The 17,827-nt window shown below is 46.1% G+C and overlaps 1 protein-coding gene across 3 annotated transcripts in view; it reads right to left on the bottom strand.

The window, feature by feature from the left end:
* DSP (desmoplakin) overlaps window positions 1-17,330 on the bottom strand; it is a 42,393-nt gene extending 25,063 nt beyond the window's left edge. For 2 of the 3 annotated variants that reach the window (XM_060111127.1, XM_060111130.1), the window contains exons 1-4: window positions 17,073-17,330; window positions 5,286-5,385; window positions 4,016-4,164; window positions 3,135-3,309 (exon numbers count right to left, since the gene is read on the bottom strand). In XM_060111127.1, coding sequence (XP_059967110.1) covers window positions 3,135-3,309; window positions 4,016-4,164; window positions 5,286-5,385; window positions 17,073-17,236 — 588 coding nt within the window. In that variant the 5' untranslated portion in view covers window positions 17,237-17,330. Of the gene's footprint in view, window positions 1-3,134; window positions 3,310-4,015; window positions 4,165-5,285; window positions 5,386-16,647; window positions 16,812-17,072 lie in introns of those variants that run through there. The other variant, XM_060111129.1, reaches the window with a different exon arrangement.
* Between the last annotated feature and the right edge of the window lie 497 nt (window positions 17,331-17,827).

Here is a 17,827-nt window from a genome sequence, read left to right as displayed (position 1 = left end):
TGACTCTTTAAATCCAGAATTTAGCATTGCCTTTCGGGATGCAAAACTCCCTATGACCCATTTCAAAGAGAAGTTACAATATATACCCAATGCCTTCATTTCAATGAAGTTTGAAAGTTATCAATATGGCAATATGAAGATTGTGGATTTATGTTAGCTTTTTTTTTTTTTCTTTTTGCGGTATGCGGGCCTCTCACTGTTGTGGCCTCTCCCGTTGCGGAGCACAGGCTCCGGATGCGCAGGCCCAGCGGCCATGGCTCACGGGCCCAGCCGCTCCGCGGCATATGGGATCCTCCCAGACCGGGGCACGAACCCGTATCCCCTGCATCGGCAGGCGGACTCTCAACCACTGCGCCACCAGGGAGGCCCTTATGTTAGCTTTTTAAAAATTAAATCTAACTTTCTAATTTGAGTCTCCACTACTTCAATTTAAGAATGCCACGTAGTAAGAATCAAACATACTATTTCACAAGATTCATACTGTGGCGAGTCTATTGTCTTTCTTTTGCATGAGCTCATGTAAATTTCCAAATCGCCTGTGTCATCTCTCGGACATGCTGAGGGCAAACATTCCAGACTGGTATTGCAGCAAGAACATAACACACATTGTTCCCAGCCACATCCATGTTCTCATGTACTTGGCGAGCCTTCAGAAAGGGCAGCCATCAGACAACTGTAAGTTACCCAGGACTCTGACCTTTCTCTCCTGTGGCTCATTTCAACTTTAAAGCAGAGACAAGCAAGTGCGCTGGGAAATTAATGAGATGACCAGGCTCCCGATCCCACCCCTCATTACCAGACAGGTGTACAGTATCTGCCCCATCCATCAGCAGAAACACAAATCAGGGAAACACAACCCTGGCCCAGGAGCTGTGTGACTGCGTACGGATTGTGCCTCTGGGGACACTTCTCCCTTATCAGCTGGCCCTACAGCTCAGTCCCCTGGGAGTGAGAGGAAGAATGCAGGCTATGCTTAGGGGAAGAAGGGATAAGAGGAAAGGATAAGAGAACCCCAGAGCAAACCAGCAGCAAGTGATAAAACTGCTTTTAATCCCTTTGAAACCCTGGGAGCTGCCTGATCTGAAAAGCAACGCTCATCAGTTGCATCTATAAGAGGGGTGGCACCCCACCCCCTCTCCCCGACCACCTGCCATGACAGAAAACTGAGTCCACGTGATAATGCCGTTTTCCAAAATTTTAAAATGCTGAGCTACAAAAGATTCTTACAAAGCTACACCCAACATGAATACAGAAAATGACAAATTATGAGCTGTCACGTTATAGAACTGTCAGAGTGACTAAGAAGAAATGAGGGAATTTGCCATTTCGTAAGTAATCTGGTTCAAAGGCTGTTTCACCTAACGTCTGTCATTGGTCACTGACCCTCCCCACGCAGTTCAAGCCTCATGAGCCTGGCCCAGCCTTCTCTGCTGGCTCCATTCCACAGGGAAGGGAGTGCCAGCCCTCCCCCACTCCCATGTGAGCAGGGTTTTAGTACAGTTCATGCAGAAAAATTTGGCATCTGGCTGTATGTATCTTGTTTTCTTCAATAATATTCCTTTTCAGGGCTATGGGACATAAGCTTTGAACCTCATTTTCTGGCATGGTGCCAAAACATAGTAAATGCTCCAGAAATGTGTGTTCAAAGATTAGAAGGGACTTGGGGAAACATGCAAATCGGTTTGTATTTAGGTTTCTGGGATTACAACGGACTCTCCTCCTCTATAAGCCCCACCTTCTTGTAAGTGTTATAAAGTCTTTATAATACGTGGGAGAAAAGGTTAACTGAATGAATGAATGCACACCTGTATGTTCAGTTGCATACGCCCTCACACTTGCCAAAGAACACCTACAAAAATCTGTAAGTGGCTGAGAAACTTCAGAACTGCTGCTAAATTGGTCCAAGAACAAGTAATAAAACCACTATCTCCAACAACGACAACTGCATCTCTGCACAACTGATCATTCTACCACGCCCATCTCCTCACGAGAAGGACAGCTCATCAGGATCGAGTTTTCATTACAAAATTCCCCTCTACATTCATTACAGCACATAATTACTACATAAAACAACAAAACAATAATTAGCACTGAAACATCCTTTGTAGAAACTCCAGTTCTAGGGAAAGGCTCAGCACCTCTGGTGCCAGTATTTCACTTCACTCCCACATCAGTGATGTCATGATTGCACAAGACAACTGACACTTCAAAAATATAAGGTTATGGGCCTCCCTGGTGGCGCAAGTGGTTGAGAGTCCGCCTGCCGATGCAGGGGATACGGGTTCGTGCCCCGGTCTGGGAGGATCCCATATGCCGCGGAGCGGCTGGGCCCGTGAGCCATGGCCGCTGAGCCTGCGCGTCTGGAGCCTGTGCTCCGCAACGGGAGAGGCCACAACAGTGAGAGGCCCGCATACCGCAAAAAAAAAAATAATAATAAGGTTAGGCAACCAACGAGCCCAAACCAGAAGATCCGGTTTTACTGCGTGTCCAGCTCCTCCAATTTGTTAAAATTTTAAATGAACCCCCACAATGTTCCCTTTTTTCTCTTAAGTACCTCTCAGTAACACCTGAGGAGCTCAGCGATGATTTTTTTTTTTTTTTTTTTTTTTTACGCGGGCCTCTCACTGCTGTGGCCTCTCCCGTTGCGGAGCACAGGCTCCGGATGCGCAGGCTCAGCGGCCGTGGCTCACGGGCCCAGCCGCTCCGCGGCATGTGGGATCTTCCCGGACCGGGGCACGAACCCGTGTCCCCTGCATCAGCAGGTGGACTCTCAACCACTGCGCCACCAGGGAAGCCCTAGTGATGAAGTTTTTTAGCGCATAAACTCCCATAACAGATCTTCCAGCTGTGAACGGTAAGAACTAGATTTTCACAGTCTACCAATTCAGTGATACGTGTTAAATATTACCTGTGTGATAAAGTACGACTACAAAGCAATGAGGCTGGTTCCCTAAGCCACACGGGGAAGAAAAAAATCCCTGACTTTTCACTTATTTCAAAGTAAAAGAATATGAGGAAATGCCGAAAACAGCAAGTGGTTGCTGCCAGCTGACGTCCCGACCCCCATCCTGCCAGGTCTGCACACCTGGCCAGGAGCTCCGAGAACCAACCTCCTCCCGCCAGAAGCTGCTTACCCTCTGCTGCCGCATCCACCCCAGACATTCGCTGGTGAGGTGCTTGGTGAATTCATCCCACCCGGAGCCACTCTGGCAGGAGTACCCTCCACCTCCCTTGGAGCTGGCCCTTCGGACTCGAGGGATACTGATGGCTTTGTAAAGGGCTCGCATTTGCTCCTGGAGCTGCAGCAGTCTGAAAGGAAAGGAAAACAATCACACCACTGCAGGAAAACAGCCCATGAAACATGTCCTGGGCAAACGGCCCCCTCTGTGTCAGTACAGAGATCACCAATGTTTCACTCATAGATTTTTTATTCTTGATCACATGCAAAGCCTTAAATATTCTGACGCTCCAAGCCTGAAGCATCACAGCAAGTGTAAATGCCTCTGCCCAACCTGGCAGCATCCTGTACTTTCTCACAAGCTCCACCCTGGGAATTTCCTAGGACCATGCGCCCTGGATAGTGTGATCTCAAAATCAGACTACACACCTCTGCTTTAAATGGCATTTTCAACTCTGTGAGTCTCATTTCTGTATGCTTTAAACTGAGCTGGACTTAAATTTTAGACTCTTCAAAGTCAATTGCTGTGCCAAAGGTCTTTGCTGCCCCCTAAGTGGAAGCGCACTGAACATCTCACAGCAAACTCAACTCTTCAAAAGAAGCACGCCCTCTCGGGCAGGTCTGTTTAGTTCATCGCATGGCAGCTTTGTGATTCCACAAAAGATGAAGGTAGTGGGTTTAGTCAATTCGTATTAGAGACACATAAAGCTGCAAAATACCAAGCAAGGGAGCCCTTTCTGGGGAATATCTGTGCTTTCTTCAGGGAAGACCTGGGTCAGGGGATTGAGTGCAACTCCACGAGGCCTGCGGGCACCAGGCTCGCTCTGCGGGCAATACCTTTTCTGATAAATATCACAGGGCTGGCCCATCTGCCGCATCTCTCTAATCAAGCTATCAATAATTTCCATCTGATCATTGGCCTGGGCAAAACACTCATCCAGTTCTCTGCTCTGAGCCAGCTGTATCCCATCTCCATACTTCAGTTCCTACAAGAAAGAAGTCACATGAAGGAAACACATAATACTGGAAAGAAAAGCTTCATGCGTATTACTAGAAGCAAAAGCTTCTGCTATAAACTTAAATATTATAAGTCCCCTACCCCGTTCCACGTAAGTGCAAAAAATCTTTAACTGAAAATTGTCTTATTAATTTGAAATAGGGAGGTAAATTAGGGAGATTCATGAAGCAAAATTTGTAGACTATATTTTAAATTTTCAGACGCCTTTAAAAGCATATTCACAGAGTGTTGACCTTTCCCTTGCTTCAGTGTTAAATACCTATCTTTCTTATTTTCACAGGACACTCATCTAACTGTAATTTCACGGTGATAAGAACGCTGTACCAGCTGAGGTCTTTTTTACACATAAACTGAGCTCTTCCTGCAATTGTGGGAGATAACTTTTCGGTTCTTAAAAAGAAAGCTGTCTAGTTAATTGTATTGGGCCAATCAATTTCCTGGTTTTGGTGATGGGTGACACTTAGTGAGATGGCCACCTTTGGGGGGAGCTGGGTGATGGGTACTCGGGAAATATCATGGATCTCGTGCCTTCTAAGCCTGTTTCAATAAGATCCTAAGTTATCTCTGTAACATCAAGAAATACTGTGAGGCTTTCACGAATGTTACCATTTTCCCTCAATTTTCAATCGCTTATTTATCCATATTTTGTAATGTTTCTCCTGTAGAATTGTTCTCACAAGATGGTAAATTTTCCTGAAGAAAGACATTAAATTGATGGTGTACATCACAACCCATGACAATCCAGTGACATAAACATGTCAGGTTGCATCTCTAGGAAAAGAAAGCATTACAAAATCAGAGAAATGACAACAGGTTGTTGCAACTGCAAAAGGGTGGCAATCTGTAGTGTAAATATTTGTTGGGAAAAAAACTATGTGAAAACTGGTTCCCATTGTTAAGCCAACATTGCAAGTAGGTTAGGAAGATAGACATCCCGCTCTTGTCTGTTTTGAGAAAAAGCATCTCTAAACACTAGGAGGGCAGGGGATGAGAATGCACAGGTCAGGGCTATGAGTCTAAGTTAACCAGGAGCAAAACCAGGTACAAAACCCGGTGTGGACAGTTCTTCAGGAGAAAAAGAAAGCTTACCGGCTGCACGATCAGCTCGGCCCGCATCAAAAAATCCGAGCAGTTCTGCAGAAGCTCCTGGATGGTGTTCTGGTTCTGCCTCGACATCGTTCCGGTTGGACTGATGAGCAAACACAAAGAAAGAGAACATGAAAAATTTTTTTCAATTTTGAACTCATTTTAAACTTTCAAAAAGCTGCAAAAACGAGACAAAAACACTTCTGTAGGCCCTTCACCCAGACTGCCCAATTGTTCACACTGGTCATGTCTCTTTGTTCCCCACCCCCCTGTATGTGTGTATATCTATTTATAGTATATATACATTTTTCTGAGCCATTTGAGAGCAATTATCCTTCTTTATCCCAAAATATTCCAGCATGTATTTCCTAAGAACAAAACCATTCCATTATATAACCACAGTACAATTACCAAAATCAAGACATTTAAAAATGACGGAATACTATTTTCTAATCTACAGAACTTTTTCAAATTGTACTAACCTTCACACCAAGGTTGTTGTTTTTTTTTTTTTCTGGTGTAAAATCTAATCCAGAAATATTCTTTTGAGTTGTGAAAACACATTTCCAGCATCTTCTCTGTCACCCCTCTCCCTTCATCCCACATCAATGCCATCACCAGTCCTTCTGGGAAAGGTGGCATCAGACCCAGAGCTGCAGGGTTTCATTGACCAGTCTGGTTGTGGACAATTGTAGGAGACAAAAGAAAAGCTTATTCTGCAAAAATATTTTCTGCAACCAGAAAAAGCTGATAATAGTAAAGGAAGAACGGGGTAAAGAAAGTGATGGGAAATTTAAATATCTTTAATGCAAAAAGAAGCCACTTTTCCTTTCAGGATGACCCCAGAATATTATCCTGTACAATGATGCTCATCCACATGTGTATTTCAAATGCAGCACTATTCTGGAAGACAGGTAGCAGAAATCTTAAAACGACGGTGGTATTTAAGAAGAATGTTGTAGATATTCTACATTTTAAAGAAAGAGATTATAGAAATTCAGTTTGCTCCAGATACAAGTAAAAAGAGTAATCTATCATAAAACAAGTCTTACTTTTTAATTTGCCAGGATACATTATGCTACAGCACAGCCCGCTACGGCTTAGTTTAAGAGAGATTTAAAGTACATTAAATTATTAACGTTCAGGAAAGGCCTTATGAATGTCCTACAAGAAACCTGAGTTCCTCCAGGGCTTCTGAGCTACCAGCCAGGCCGGCTTGAGCTTTCAGATAAAACAGACGCCTGTTCAACGTACTGAACTTTCTTTTATGTGTGTCTGTGTTGGGAAGGGTGTCTTGTGTGCGTTTTAAAGAAAGAATTTCCGGACTTCCCTGGCGGCGCAGTGGTTAAGAATCTGCCTGACAAGGCAGGAGACACGGGTCCTGGGGGTCTTCGAGCCCTGGTCCAGAAAGATCCCACATGCTGCGGAGCAACTAAACCCGTGCACCACAACTACTGAGCCTGTGCTCTAGAGCCCGCGAGCCACAACTACCGAGCCCGTGCTCCACAGCTAGAGAAAGCCCACGCGCAGCAACGAAGACCCAAAGCAGCCAAAAATAAATAAGTTAATAAATAAAAATTTTTAAATAAATAAATAATGAAGAAAGAATTTCACTGTTTAAAAAAAAGCGTTTGAAAAGCACAGGCTGTACTAGGCAGAGACAGGGTAAAATCACAAGAATGTGGGAAACTCTCCCACCGCCCCTTGAGTCTGCCTCATTTCACATCGGAGAGGCGCTTTCTCTCTCTGCTGGCCAGGCTTCCCTACAAGCCAGCCCTGGCTGAAAGTATGTGGGTGAGAAACCAGCTCTCCTGGGAACCAGTGCCAGAGGAGGCCGCAGCTCCTCCAGGCAGGCCCTGGCACTGCCCACCCATCGACACCAGGGCACTGCACCCTCACCCCGCGTGAATGCTACCCTTCTCTGCCTGCCACTCAGAATCAGACAGGAAACCTGGCACACTTCTCGGATTGCTGAAATGTTAACAGGCCTCCATCCGTTGTCAAAACTTGTGCAAAATTCCACTTGACTTAGAACACTTTCCAAAATGCACCCATTATAACAGGGAGGAAGGAAATTCAAGAGACAAAGGGAAAAAAAGAAAAAAGAGAGACAAAGGGAGAAATGAAGAAATACAGAAACATCACTGAGAAGTCTAGCATGGGTAAGTAATTAGGGAGGTCCTGTGGAATTAGATTTGTTTTCTTTAAGGAAGGGGCATGAGAGGCCCTTTCTTCTGAAACATTTAGTAATTCTGGTCAGTAGTTGGGTTCAGAGGGTGATTCCCACAGATAATGCCAGTCCCTTGCATACAAAGGAAAGGGCTCTCTCTTAGCACAGCGGAAAGTCAAGAGTTTCTGAAATGATTTAATAACGTGTGCTACTGTAAAAACTAACACAGTGAGTGCTAAGACAGAGGGAGATGGGGAAACTGGGTGAGGGTGTATGAGAACTCCCTCTATCTCTGCAGCTTTTCTATAATCCTAAAATTATTCCAGGATAAAAATGTACAAAAAATAAAAAAGAAGCAGAGAGGCCAAACTCACTTGTGAATGAAAGTTCCAAAGTGTATATACAAGTCTTTTAAAAATGAATTTATGACACTAAATTCATTTGCCAACAAAATATGAAACTCTTCAGCTCTTTTTACCCAGCTACTAGAGTAGTCAGTTACATGACACTTAGAAATGAACTAAGGAAAAAGAGGTGAGGCAATTAAACGCTGGCTTAAAATATTGGTGGACTTGCACTTAAAAAACAGAAAGGTAAAAAAAAGAAACAAAAAAACACCAAAATGGTAACTTCATATGCTGTTAATGATACTGAAAAGAATTATTCATGCTTCACCAAAAGGCCTGCCTATGTTCACCATATGTTCACGCCCTTGATAGCCACTAAAATCCTATGTGTTTGCCTTGGCATTTTAGGAATAGATTAACAACTGTCTGCGCAAAAACCTAATCTTTTTAAAAAGTCAAAAGAAAGTAAAAAGAAAGAAACGCTAAAGTGTTAGAACAATGTAATGAAGAATCTTTGGTATTGTGATTTGTCTGTAGAGAAAGTATGACCTAATTAACCAAATTTCCTTAGGCACAACTTTTCAAGACTGTGTCTGGTCCTTAAAGCAAGATCTACAGATCCCGTTTGTCATCTGTAAGAATCTCACTTGAGTCTGAACATCCTTGGGAAACAGACCATCAAATCGAGCAGGTGGAAGGACAACTCAGGCTCCTGAGGTTTATTGACAAGAAAAGAGAATCCACCTTCACATTTTAGCTTGCTTGTCCCCGCCCAGTGAGGGATCCACACAGAACTGACTGTACTTAAATCATGGAGGAAGTGTCCGTGGAGAGGATTTCGACTCACTAGACACTCACTCAGATGCTGTGCTGGACCCTTCAGCAGGAGAGCCAGGAGACCTTGCTTCAGGGAACACGGGCATTTTGTGTGCCATTCAGAACTTTTTAAGTCAAAAATCATATTTTTCCACATAATTTTAGGTCTTTTGTCTTTTACCTCAGAAATATTCTAGATCTCAGTTTTCTCATCTTTTGGGCTAGGTGCTATCTAAGATTTCCTTAGCTCCTTTGTTCTGTAACTTTATTTTATGAGACCACCAAACTCATTCCTCCTATTGAAAATAATCCAAAAGTCTATGTTCTGTGTAAAGGTAATGAAGTTTCCTCTTCAGACAGTGCATTTTGGGAAAATGCAAAATTCCATCATATAGGAAGAAATCATTTTAAAATAAATACTTATTTAACAAGCATATAAGGACTTTAAAAATCCCTAGCCTCAAAGACATTTTCAACACTGGTACGTATTGGTATTAGGGGTGCAGAGATTTTAAACCATGTTAGGAATTGAACTAATGAGGTCAGAGTTCAATTTTTAAGTCCCATTTCCGTGTCACGGAAGATGAAAGAAGTCATGCAAAAAAAAAAAAAAAAAGAAGAAAGAAAGAAAAGAAAGCTCATTTGGGTCAAATCAATCAAAAAATATTGGCTTCTAAACTAAAATTAATAGCTGGCCTTGAAAAAAATAACATTTGTCCTTAAAAGTCTTTAACTTTTCTGAAATCCTCTTTTATTTTCAAACTTACAAAGACAAATTATTGGTACAACAAAGAACCTGCCTACACTTTTTTTGAAAATTCATTCTAAAACTTGTTTAAACAAGTAAGGGTTCCAATAGTTTACATAAAGATCCCTTTATCAGAGGCTAAAAGGAAAACATGGTCTGGGCCACATGAACGTGTGAACAGTATTAAAGAACTTTCAATGTTTTATTTTACTACCTCCAAATAACAGCCTTTTCTTAAAAAAATAAGACCTCAAAATTAACTGTGAAGCCACTAGTTTCACACTTTTCCCAAGAATATTATAGACAAAAATACAAGACAAATACTTTGAAGAGAGTCTTGAAGCATTACAAGATATTTTTAAATAGTTACTCTCCTTGTTTTATAAAAGTCATTTTACAATCATCTATTCTGTTTATTAGACACTTGGCTGGTGCCACGTAACTCTGGATTTCTTTTTGTATATACACTGGGTTGGCCAAAAAGTTCGTAAGAGCCTACGGAAAAACCCAAACGAACTTTTTGGCCAATCCAATACTTTCTCTCCCATTGGGTTCCTTCTTTCCTTCCTTCCTCTTTCCTTTGTCCCTTCTCTCTCTCTCTCTCTCCCCCACTCTCTTTCTCTTCTTTTTGTTCATTCCATCAACATAAGGTCCTGGATGTGTGCCGGAAATTATGTCTCACGTGTATTCGGATTCATGGAATAATGACCTTGGAAAAACTCAATGAAGATTTGATGGAAATGATGATAATTATGTAATGCATTAATATTGATCTTAAAACTTATTTGCATTCATATTGATCTAAAACCTATCTGCTGAGCTCCTTACAATGTTTGAAACATGTTCCATACGTTATTTTGAGTTTCTTTAAAAGATCTTAAGTAAAAAGAAAAACATCCATGGAGTTTGTAAAAAAAAAAAAAAAAAAAAAATTACTTCTTCATTTAAGGACAATACCCTACCTCCAAGACTCACTAAACACATCAGTGGAAATGTCACGTATCAGAAGTTACACACCAAGTGCTTTCGCCTCCACAGAGTTTTCCTGGCACATCTCTGCCCTCCTTCTGCACGAATTATTTACACACCTGTCTGCCCACACCTGGAGAGCAAAGTCCCACATCTTAGTCACTTTCGACTCCTACATGCACCTAACAACACAGAGTTCCTCACCCAGAAGGTCCTTAACGTATGTTTGTTTGGTTTAGGAAAGTAGAAGAAAAACAAAGGCAAATCAAAGACTGATATGAAGATATTACTACTCATTACCCTGATTTCCAAAGCTCAGTCAGGTAGTGCATCTACTGCACCCCAATTCCCCACCAACAGTGGGCAAAAAAAAAAAAAAAAAAAGGTTTTTTCTATCAATTTTAGGAAGAAGGCCTCCTCTGGGCCTTCATCTTGTCCTCACCCAGGAGCTTTGGAAGCGGTACTCTAATAAAGTTCCACTGCCTTTCCATGTTTGCTATTTTCACAGTTTTTGGTGGCTGGGGGTGGGGGGCCGGGAAGGGCAACCTGATCACAGGTCATTAACTTCATAAAGAGTTTGGGGTCCACCTCGTTCTCAGCCACTTCCGGCTGGACAGCCTGTGACTTGGAGCAAGTTAGTAGACTCGCGGGGCCTAGGGTTTCTGCAGGAACACAGTCACCTCCGGGGCTGGCCTGATGTTCAGAGGAGAAGCCAGTGAGGTCTGTAAAGCCCGGCAGAAACTAAATCCTCGCTGCGAGATCGTTCGTACAGGGGAAGGTGCTGTTGTGACATGATTCTTAGATTTTGCTTTTATTTTTCATTTTGTGTTTTTTTCCCCAGTTCATGATTTTGCAATTCACCCAGTTCATAATTTTAAGGATATCCTGCAGCACATTGGAGGTGGAGTGAGAAGCAAAAAAAAAGGAAAGAAGAAGAAATGATGACTGGGTATTAGGTGTGAGGCATTTGAGACTTTCTCAGGTAATTTTTAATTCCTAAAATTATCTACGAGACCTAAAATAAGGTTTGAGACAATTCAAAGACAGAGAGACATTTTAACTGCACGAAAGACATCTTTTGAAGGGATAAGAAAATTCAGAAAAAGATGCTTTCCTTTCCTTTATTAAATGGGGATGAATATTTGACCCTTACAAATTCAAGGCCAAAACAGGGATTTCTGTTTTGAATTCCTTCCCTATGTGAAAACTTACATTCATTCTGATGCCTAAAAAAAATCGTTTACAAGTTACCTGGTTATTCACCAAAAGGCCAACTCCTTTTTGATTTTTTTCAGGTAACTTATGAAGCAAGGGATATTACGTTTGCATGTCACACATTTGAATTCCAGGCAAAAACTCAGACCTATGGCCTACAGCCTCTCACTCTGGTGTCCTCATTTTCATGAAATGTAGATTTCACATTCCTGAGGTCTCTGAAGGTCCTGGACCCTCCCAGCCCAAGGTGCTGGTGATAAGGTGCACGTGATGGGACTGCCCTGGCATTTTAAGGCAGGCTGAGGCTTGGGGTCCATGGGGCAGTGGCTTCAACATCAGAACCATCCCTGCCCACTTTCCCAGGAGGGCCAGAGGGAGACGGAGAAAAGCAAAGGGCGGGGCGGCAGGGCCCCAGGCACCAAGGCCTCGGGACTGAGGCACTTCTTCCAGAACCTTTGAAAAGTCTGGAAAGACTGGCTGGCCGAGGGCTGAGTTAAGACTCCCCAAGACACACCCAAGCCCTCCTCAGCTCCACCCGAAGAAGTCAGCGTGGAGGCATCAGCACTTTTTTGTCTTTCCCAGGACTTTTCAGGCACCTGGACAACAATGAAATTACGCCCATGTTTACAGAAAAGATTAACTACTTGTTGAAAGCTGCTCTGTAGATGTGCCTGACATTTAGTGGGCTTAACGCAGCATCACACTGTGCTGCATTCCTCAGCAGATGGAAACTCTACAGGAGGTTGTGAATGCAAGAACACAATGGTTATGAAATAAATATTTCCCAGGAATGCAACAATTTAAAAAGAAGTAAAAACTCCTATTGGATAGAAGAGTTTACAAGAAGACGTGAATTCTAATAACTAAAGTTAGATCTTTTCTTGCACCATCGTGGTATACTGGTTTCAAATGCAGCTCAATTACTAACTTAGCGGCTTGACCTAAGCCAAGTCATGAAACTCCTTTAACCTCAGTTTCCCACCTGTGAAATGGGAAGTTTGTCGTGAGGCTTGAGATAACAATATACCTGGCACATGGTGGGTGTCTGCCAGGCAATGGTAACTATTATTAACCACTGATCTGATGTTTGTATAAAATATGTAACCTACTCAAACTTAATCACTATGTAGGTGTTACTATCTGCCATATATTAAGCTACACTGAATCTTACTTTGCCATCCTTTCCCAGAAAAATATTTAGAATAACCATTCTGAGTCAGCCAACTCTAAGCCTGTTTTCTCACTCTCCCTTGCTTCTCTGATCCAGTTCTGGGCTGAAGCTGTCACTCCATCACATCTACCTCCTGTCCCACTGCCACCAACCTCGACCAGACTTTCATCACCTCCCTCCTTCACTGGTACAACTGCTTCCTTACAGTGTGTGGGTACAACCCCTCCCACACACTGCTGGCCACAGCAATAATCCTATGGCTCCCTGCGACGGTCTTATCTCTCTGCTCCTTCAAAGGAGAACTTCACTGGCTCGGATGAGACCTGCAAGGGTTCCCCTGTGCCTAGCCCTAACCCACCACCGTGGATTCGAGATCTCCCAGGTTCTGGCCCCAGCCCGTCCTTCCTCCTTCTATCTTACTGTTTCCTCACTTAAGCGAATGCTCCAAAAGGAAACCACTCTCTAGGCCTTGAAGCTGCACCTGTTTTTCCACTTCTCACACTTTTCTCATGCTCTTCTCTCCTCCGGGTGCGCTCTCTGCCCACTCTCTTTACCAACTGAAATTCTCCCAAGTCCAAGTCAACACCACTTCCTTTATAATAAAGTCTAACTAGTGCCGCCACTACAGATGTTATCTTGTCCCCTTACAAAGCCTCTGAGTCATGGGCACCGCTCCTGTGCATTATCCTGTTTGTATTATAGTACTCATGTACTTATCTTCCTCTAAAGAGCATCTGCCCCCTTCCAGAAGTCTTTGTATTTTCACCTTTGAATCTTCCCGACATCTAACACACAGCAGGTGCTCAGGATATACTGGCTGAATGAATGAATGAATACATGGACTTGAGGTACTTTCATCCTGTAAGTACAGGGCTGTCCAGTCTCATACACAAGTACATGGTGTAAACGCACAGGATGCCAGAGGGCAGGGGGAGGAGCCCCTGATCCTCATGCCAGCTCGGCCATGGTGGACTCTGGGATTTGGGGCAAGTCTTAATTTGTCTCTAAAGTGGAAAAGTGAGGTTTCTGTCCCCCTCAGGACCCCCTTCCACTCTAAAATTAAATGTAAATGCGCCTGTTTAACTTCATGCTGAGAAACAGGCTTCTTTAAAAGGTAGTTTAAAGCAAACTTTAAAATAGGTATCAAATAGTGACCACTATATTTCGCTTTGGAAATCATGAGTTCTGGAGAAATGTAAGCATTACCATTTTATGCACATATTTCTGAGGCTTAGTGACTGTATTTGGCTTGTAATCCTCCTACAAATTCCACACTTTGATCAGCGGAAGATCCAACTGGGGGACTTTGTCACTTGGCCACCAAATTTCACTACAGATTTGTCATTCCTTTTAACTACAGGAATAAGACTAGTGTAATTCTGCCATCATTGAAAAGAATATAGCATCTTATACAAGAAAAAGCCAAAGTTTAAATTTTCAAAAATAGACATCTTAAATGATCAAGCAGGTAACATGTACCAAACTTTAAAATATTAAGAAAAGCAGCGGAAGAAGGTAAATAAAGTAGTTGCAGATTCCATGCAGGGTAAAACAAAGACACAAAAGACAGGTGGGGGAAGGAGGGATAATCAGAGTGAGAAATATCAGGTCCTAAACAGTGACAAGTGTTACTAAATAAGGGACAGACAAAGGCAAGAGGCTGTAAAGTCACTTTCAAAGGAAAAATAAGATGTGGGCTCTGTACACGCTCAAATTAGCTTACTTAGGGAAGGGCTAAATACACACATTGATCATTAAAAAAATCACCAATCTGATTCAGCCAATAACGTGGGAGTTTTAGAAATAAAGGAGTTTAGATGCAACCAGTCGCTCTCATACTGTTTTTTTAGGGGGGGGGTTGTTTTGTTTTGTCGCTTTAAAAACAAAGCACCTCTATTTAGAAGAACTTTCGGTCATTAAAGTGCTTTTAAAATCCTTCATCGTCATTCACTTAGCAGAGGGCAGTCGAGTCAGAGCTGCTATCCTGCTTCTGCAAAGTGCGTGCCAGGGCCAAACAAATCCTTCAGCGCAAGACGCTAAAACCTCCAGGAAAATAGGTGCAGTGCGGGCCCCGACTGTCTCCAGTCAGTCGCCTTTATTTGAAAATGCAGACCTCAGCGTTTGCGGGCTACTGTGTATTGTGCTAACGCTTCGCGTCTAAGGGCAAGTAGCACCAGCGCAAGCCGGGACAGGCCTGAGGAAGCTCCAGTACCTGGATCCGGAAGGAACGCCGGCCACACGCTGACTCAAACCCCCCGCCCGCCGCCCCGCGGCCCTGGCAGCGCGATAGCAACGCGCAGAAAAACAACGTCCCTCCAAGTTAGGTCACTTTTCACTTGAGTCTCTTTCCCCTTCCCGGGGAGATGTTAAAACTTGACAGGTTTATCAACAGCCTTTAGGTTGGAAAAACCGAACACAAGAAATGATGCTATACCAGGAGAAAACATCGAGCCTCGCCCAAATTTAACGTTCGGTGAAGAATCCTTATAAACCGGGTATCTTTATGCAGTTCATTAACCCAGATATTAATTACAAATTTACTTCTACAAGAAGCCAAGGGAGTGAAATATTCCATTAACAGCCATGTTTACTGTCAACTTAAAACATAGGGACGCTAAGATAACCGAAGCATATTCAATAAAAAAGGAACAAAAAAAACCAAAAAACCGCTTGGTTCATAAATGCAGGAAAGAAGCAACCTTGCAAATTCTGACTTGGATTTAAATGTGTGGATTCAAAAGCATGTGCTTTCCAAATACTGCAAGACTGGGAGGGAAAAGTAAAGTTTCGGATTTAAATGGTTGGCCAACTTTTCAAACAAACTTAAAAACCAAAGTGTAAATGAGCAAACATTTCTCCCCAGTCTCCCTAATGGTTTGGCATATTTTTTCCTGGAAACCCCCAGGTGCATTTTGTTCATTAAAGAAAGAGCTCCAAGATTGAGACAAATTCTTTGCTAGCTCAAAAAGAGAAAATAAATTTTCAAGGTGCTCCGGGAAGATAAAGAAATGAATAAATCGAAGCAGAAAGCAGGTTGCAACTCGAGTAGTCCGTCCCGGCCTCCAAAACTGCTGGCAAAACAAAAACCCCCTGGAGTGTATTCAGTTTGTTCCTCCCCAGCCTAAGGCCACAAGGCTAGATCGACAAAGTTCTGGAACTCAGGCCTCTTCCCCCGAAGCCCTGCAAGGGAAGGACTTGCAGGGGGCGGGAAAGGGGGGTGAGAGCCGCAGAATTCTCACGGCTCACGTGGGAGAGTCCGGCTCCGGCGACCGGGTAAATGTACGTTGATTATCTTTCTCCACCCGGACCCGATTGACCTCCCCCTCCCCAAGCTGGGTTTCCCGGATGATTCGGAGAGGCAGACCCCGCCCTCCTCCCAGGGCGCCCCCAGCATCCCGGGCGGTACGCGGAGCCTCCCCTCTACGGGCCCCTGCCCGCGCTATCCCGCTCAGAGCGCAAGACCTTGCGCCCGCGCTCCGCCACCGAGACACTGAGGCCGTTCCTCGGATGCTTTTTAAAAACCGGGAAACAAAGGGCGCAGGCGCAGGGCCACAGGTGTGCTCGCTGGCGGGGGCTGCCGCGCGGCTGATCCGGGCTGGGGGGAGAGGCGGCCGACCCCGCCGGGAAACCTGGTTTGGGTAGCAGGCGAGGCCGAGGCGGGGCCTTCTCGACCCGCGACCCCGAGCTGCCGGGACGCGCAGCCTCCGCACAAAAGCCCCCGGATGGCCGAGCAGCCCAGGCGCCGCTGCGGAGGTGGTCTCGGGGTGACCACGAGCTTGCGATGAGCCACTAGCCACAGCCGAGAGCCGAGTTCACCCTGGCCACCCGACAGGCCGGAGCCCCCCCCCGCTCCCCTCGCTGTTTTACTTTTGGTTACAGTTCGAGAGGTTGGGTTTAGTGGTCGCAGCCACGCCCGCCTGACCTCCCACCTGCGGCCCGGGACAAAGGCGATGCCTCGCTGGGGACAGTCCCGGGTACAGCCGGGACCCCCGCCGTCCAGCACGCCCTGCCTGCACCCTCGCTGGCTGGCCTCGGGCCCCGGCACGCGGGAAGCGAGAAGGGGGGCCCGAGTCCCCGCCGGCAGCGAAGGAGACGCTCCTCTGCGGGTTGGCGCACGTGCCCACCCGGTCTGCGCGGTGCGCCGGGACACTCGGTCTTGCCCCAGCGCGAACAGGAAATGCGTGCATGACCTCGGACAAAGAGACTGTCCCCTTTCTGGACCTGAGCTTCCTCTCGGTCAGAGGTCGACGGTCCGTCCCTCCCGGTCCCAGGGTACTAGGGGAGTGTAGAGACCCCGCCGCCCCGGCCCACCGGCCCACGCACACCGCGCGCTCCGGGTCGGCCCGGTACCCACCAGTAGCCGTCCGAGTTCTGGTCGGTGGCCGTGCAGCGCCGGTAATACATCCTGCCGGTGCCCCCGCCGCCGGTCATCTCGCAGCGCAGGTCGGGGCCGGACTCGGCGCGGGTCATGCGGCCCAGCGTGTTGATCCGCGGGTTGGAGCCTCCGTTGCAGCTCATGTTGGTTGGCACTCGGAGCGCCGCTCAGCGCCGAGGCGGACGCGAGGGCGGGCCGGCTCGGAGAGGGCGAGGGGCTCCCAGGAAAGGCCCAAAACGGGTACTGGGCTGGGGGCGCAGAAGGATCGCGAGGACGCTCCTTTCCACCGAGGCCGTTCTGGACACTGCGAGCGCGGCACGGCGGGCGGGCGTCGGGCGCCGGGGACAGCGACGGGCCGGGAGTGGAAGCGGGAGCGAGGGCTGCGGCTCTCAGGGAGGCGAGGGCGCAGAGGAGCAGGGCCGTGGCGGGGTGGTGGTGTTGGTCGGCGGGGGCTCGAGTCTCCTCCCCGCTGGCACCCGACGCTGCCGAGGCCACACCTGGCCGGTTTCTTCCCAGGGCGGGGTGCGGCCGCCGCGCCTCCCCGCCCCATCGGGTGTCACCGACGCGCACCGGGCGCCCCTCCCCACCTGCGCCACCGGCCCGCGGCTCCGCCCTCCGCGCCGGGGCCTGAGTAACGCGCAAGGGGCGGAGGCCCGGGACCCGCGCGCCCCCAGCGCGCGGCCGGCCGAGGGGTGGATGTGCGCTCCGCGCGTCGCCGCAGTAGCCGGGAAAGC

Source organism: Mesoplodon densirostris, chromosome 10 (genome assembly GCF_025265405.1).
Source record: "Mesoplodon densirostris isolate mMesDen1 chromosome 10, mMesDen1 primary haplotype, whole genome shotgun sequence".
NCBI lineage: Eukaryota > Metazoa > Chordata > Mammalia > Artiodactyla > Ziphiidae > Mesoplodon > Mesoplodon densirostris.
Note: the sequence above shows the minus strand (reverse complement) of the source record. Positions and strands in the feature narration are given on the sequence as shown.